Source organism: Dasypus novemcinctus, chromosome 23 (genome assembly GCF_030445035.2).
Source record: "Dasypus novemcinctus isolate mDasNov1 chromosome 23, mDasNov1.1.hap2, whole genome shotgun sequence".
Taxonomy (NCBI): Eukaryota; Metazoa; Chordata; class Mammalia; order Cingulata; family Dasypodidae; genus Dasypus; species Dasypus novemcinctus.
This window is the reverse complement of record NC_080695.1, coordinates 7,601,500-7,606,054: the sequence shown is the minus strand read 5'-3', so window position 1 is coordinate 7,606,054 and position 4,555 is coordinate 7,601,500. Positions and strand designations below refer to the sequence as shown.

The 4,555-nt window shown below is 71.0% G+C and overlaps 1 protein-coding gene across 1 annotated transcript; it reads right to left on the bottom strand.

The window, feature by feature from the left end:
- Window positions 1-323: 323 nt before the first annotated feature.
- UNCX (UNC homeobox) lies at window positions 324-3,777 on the bottom strand. Its single transcript, XM_058286746.1, has 3 exons — window positions 3,510-3,777; window positions 3,216-3,391; window positions 324-1,361 (listed from the first exon to the last, which is right to left on the bottom strand). Exons 1-3 carry the CDS (start codon window positions 3,775-3,777, stop codon window positions 324-326), a joined length of 1,482 nt encoding a protein of 493 aa, XP_058142729.1.
- Window positions 3,778-4,555: the final 778 nt, after the last annotated feature.

Sequence of the window (4,555 nt, the reverse complement as noted above, 5' to 3'; positions counted from 1 at the left end):
GGCGCTTGCGTTTGACCAGCTTTATTTATCAAAAATGGTACATATATAAATATTCTTAGACATTTTTGCATTTTACAAGGCTGAGGATTCTCGTTGTGGGTTTCTCGTGGGGGGTGCGGATTCTCTGCGCCCCCTCGGGAGGAGGGGGCTCTCCCCCCAAGCGCTGCGGCGGCTGCCTAGGCCCGAATTGATGCAGCGCTTTGCGTGACTTCAAAGAAAGAACAGTGAAGAGGACGGGAGAGCGGAGGGAGGGCGCGGGCTGCTCCCGCCGTCACCTGATCCGCGCGGGCCGGGGCCTCGCCTGTCGCTCTCCCGGCCGCCACCTAGTCCATGTCCAGCTCCTCGCAGTCCGGCGCGCGGGCCGCGGGGGCGCCGCCGGGGGCCGGCTCCCGGGCGGGGCTGGGCGCGCGCGGGCCGGGCGCGGGCGACGGCGCGGACGGCGGGGGCGCTGGGGGCGCCGGGCAGGCGGCCCCCGCCTCCGCGCCGTCCCCGCCTCCGCCCTCCGCCGGCGCGCCCGCTGGCTCCCGCAGGGCCGCGGGGCCCGGGGCGCCCGGGGCGGCGGGCGCGGCGGGCTCGGGGGCGCCGGCGGGCCCGGCGAAGGCCCCGCAGGCGGCGGGCGGCGCGGCGGGCGCGGGCGCCGCGTCCCGGGGCGCCGGCTCCCCGCCCGCCGCGCCCTTGAGCGCCGCCTGCGGCACGAGGAAGCCGAGCGGCTGCGTGATGGGGTAGAGCAGGAAGTGGCCCTTGCCGACGAGGGTCCGCGGCGCGCACGGCAGCCCGGGCGCGAAGTCCAGGCCGGCGGCGGCGGCCTTGCGGCGCGGCGGCGAGTCGGACAGCAGGCTCTCCACGCTGAACGGGCTGGCCTTGGGCGCGCCCGCCGCGCCGCGCTCGGGCCCCGCCGCCTCCCTGTCCGCCGGCCGGCCGGGCCGCGCGCCGGCGCCGCTTCTTTGGCTCGGGTAGAAGGCGGGGTCGCAGGTGCCCGGCGCGGGGGGCTCGCCGGGCGGGGCGGGCGCGGGCCCCGCGGCGGCGTGCGCGCTCGGGCCCTTGGCGGCGGGCGGCGGCGGCGGTGGCTCGGGCGGCTCCGGGGACAGGCCGCCGCCGCCGCTGTCGCTGTCGGAGCTGGGCGCGCTGTGCAGGGACAGGCCGCCGGGCGAGTGCAGGTGGCGGCTCTGGCTCTTGAGCAGCTTCTTCTCGTGCTTGCGCTTCTTTTTCTCCATCTTCTCCAGCTCCTTGCGCGCGATCTCCTCGGGGTCCATGGGCTCGCCGCTGCACGTGGTGGGGTGCGAGTTGTGCGCCGGCCGCCCGGGACCCTTCTTGGTGTTCTCCTTCTTCCGCCACTTGGCCCGGCGGTTTTGGAACCAGACCTAGGGCAGCGGGGAGGGGAGAGGAAAGCAGAGTCAGGCGGCCGGCCTGCCGGGGGGCGCCGGGCCGCGCCCGCCGCCGGGGCTGCGGGCCTCCCCGCTCCCCCCTGACCGGCCTGCACAACCTCAGCTCCGGAGGCAGCGGGGGCCGCGCACTGGTGACCGCAGGTGTCGGCGAGCAGCGTGTCCACCCGGAAGGAGCGTAGACGGGGCCTCCCGGCCAGCTTCCCGCTCAGGCTGCTCACCCCGGCCGGGGAGCCACCCTTTTGGAGGGGACGTGAGGGCCTGGCCCCTACCCACAGGCGGTGGGCTTCCTGGTCCGGAGGCAGAGGGCAGCTCCCCGCGCCCTCCTGGCTGCCTCCAGCTGCGTGCCAGACCCCGGCGTGGCCTCTACCAGCCGGGCGACAGAGCGGCAGGCCCGGTGCCCCTCCACACTGCCTTCCAGCCCCCTGGAGCCTGGGCCGAGCCTAGCTTCGGGGGTCTCCCGTGAAGGGACTTCGGGTGGCCTTCTTCAGGTGGCAAAGCTAGGTAGGACGCCAGCAGCCTTCCTGCGCCCGCTTCCACCGGCGTCTTTCCTTCCGGACCTTCCAGGCCAAGCACCCACAGAGCCTTCCAGGTGGCGCACGGGGTCTGTGCCACACGGGCAGGCGGGGCCTGCAGGGGTCTGGCTCAGCGGCTTCCCTCCTCGCTCTGCTGGACTCCCCGGCTCTGGCCAGCCTGTCCTCTGCCCGGGATACAGCAGCCCTAGATCCAGGCTGGGCCGTGGGCTACTAGGAACACAGAGGCGTGGCCGCCGAGACCCCTTCTTTCCGCTTCTTTGTTGCATCCACAGAGTCGCTGTCGGTAGCGGCGGTCGGGGCACGGGAGCCGGGTCAGCCGGTGCCCAGCGTTCGGCGGCCACCCCCGAGGCTGTAATCGCCTTTTCTGGGTATTTATTTATTTTGGGGTGTGTGTGTCCCAGGCTGCCTTGTCTCCAAGAACGGCTCATTATCGCATTAGTGGGGAAATAGGGGCCATGGTTTCACTCAGGACACAGGACAAATCGAATGAGAGGATTTCTAAGAGAAGAGGACGCGGTGGCCAAGCACAGGAGGACAACACCTTTAGACAAAGCTTCCCTGCTAGACAGGCCGCTCCGCCTCCCAGCCCAGCAGCACCCGGGCCAGCCGCACGGCGAACCCATCGCAGCACCCACTCCAGTCAAAGGAGATTTCTGTTCTCCAGGGAAGCATCTAATTATGCACAACTCATCTTGAATTTTTAACCCACCAAATTGATGCTGTGTTTTTTTTTTTAAGAACACGCAGGCTGTTTCCGAATGAAATCGAATTCTGTGCACACAGAAGCCCACTGCCCTCCGGCATGGCAGAGAGTCAGGCCCTTTATTCTCCCCTTTTCTCAACGCTGCCCTCCCGGCTCCCCGAGGCGAGAGCAGAGGCATGTTCCTACCGGAACGGCGCCCCGGTGGAACGGAAACCAACTCGCGGGCTCCGGCGCGGGCCCGAGCCGCTCCGAGGGCGCCGAGGCGCGCGCTGCGCTCCGTCCTCGCCCGCAGGTCGGCCCGCTCGGCCTGGCGTCGCCTCTGCCCGCGCGCAGCCCTCCACGACCCAGCTTTACCCCATCGCGCCGCTGCCCGGCTCGGACGCATTTACGGTTCGCGCGACCTCGGTGTCGCCGCCGCCTCCCCCCGCAGCCGCCTCGGCCTCCCAGGGCCACCCAGCTGCGTCTCCGCGGGGCGCCGCGCCCCCGACGGCCCCACCCTGGCCCGGCAGGCCGGCGCCCAGCGCGCTCGGACCAGAGACGCGACCTCGGCGCCGGGAACGACGCGGGCGCGGGCGGGCGGCGGCGGGTCTTTACCTGCACGCGGGACTCGACCAGGTCCAGGCGCAGCGCCAGCGCCTCGCGCATGAACACGTCGGGGTAGTGGCTCTCGTTGAACGCCTTCTCCAGCTCCTCCAGCTGCCAGCCCGTGAAGTTGGTGCGGGTGCGCCGCCGCTTGCAGCCCGGGCTCTCCTTGTCGGGGTCCCCCGAGTCTGCGGGCAGACACGGGACGCCGCGCGGCTCAGCCCCCGCCAGGCCCGCGCCGCCCCCCGCCCCCGCGCCGCAGAGGGCCCCTCCCCGGCCGCCCCCGGCCCCGCCGGCCGCGCCTACCTGACAGCTTGAAGGGCTGGCTGTCGCCGCCGACCCCGCAGGCGGCGGGCAGCAGCGGCGTGGGGGTGACCACCGAGGCGGCGGCGGCCGCGGCGCACGAGCCGCTGAGCAGGCCGTCGATGGAGAAGGGCACGGAGGCCGACTGCAGCTGGTGGCCCGCCAGCTCGTACACGTGGTGGTGGCCCAGCGGGTAGGGGAAGCCCACCACGCCGCCCAGCGAGCCCCCGAACTGGGCGTGCGGGTGCTCCAGGAGGCGGCCGTCCATCATCTTCTCGCGCCGGGGGCCGGCGGGGCGCGGGGGGCCGGCGGCGGGGCGCGGGGGCGCGGGCCGGGGCCGGGGCGGGCCAGCGGCGGGAGGCGCGGGCGGCGGCGGCGACAGGGACCCGGAGCCCTACACATGCTTCGCCCGCGCTCCGGCGCTTTACTTTATCAACATCAAGCTCGCGGTAATTAGCCGCGGCCCGGGGAATTTGGGACCAATAAGAAGCGCTAATCGGCTCTGACGTCAGAGGCGTGCTGGGTGCAAGGAAACGTTTTCCATATCGATTGCTAATTATACCTGACATGCACCTCAATAAACAGTATCAGGCCCTGTCACAACAAGGCGGGGCGGGGGGCGCGGGGCGCGGGCCGGGGGCGCCGGGCGGGCGGGGGTCCCGGCGAGCCCCCCAGCCCCGCCGCCGCCCGCGCCCCGCCCTCGGCACAGCACTAATAGATTTCCCTTTAAAACATTCACCGGCGTGTTGTGGGGATTTTTCACCAGAAATGCTCGACTCTCTGAACCTTTAAAGTGATGTTGCTCCAATTACAGAGCGACATTGAGCGGCAAATAGACTGATCCAATAATAGGAGATTCATCATCCGCTCCTTCCGAAGCTGTCACATTGAATTTAAAACTACAAGGGCTTCTCATCTCTCGGCTCTAGGCAGCGGGGGCGAGGAGGAAGGAGGAGGAGGAGGAGGAACGGGAGGGGGAGGGGAGGGGAGAGGAGGGGAGGAGGGGGGAGGGGAGGGGAAGGGGAGGGGGAGGAGCGGGAGGGGGAGGG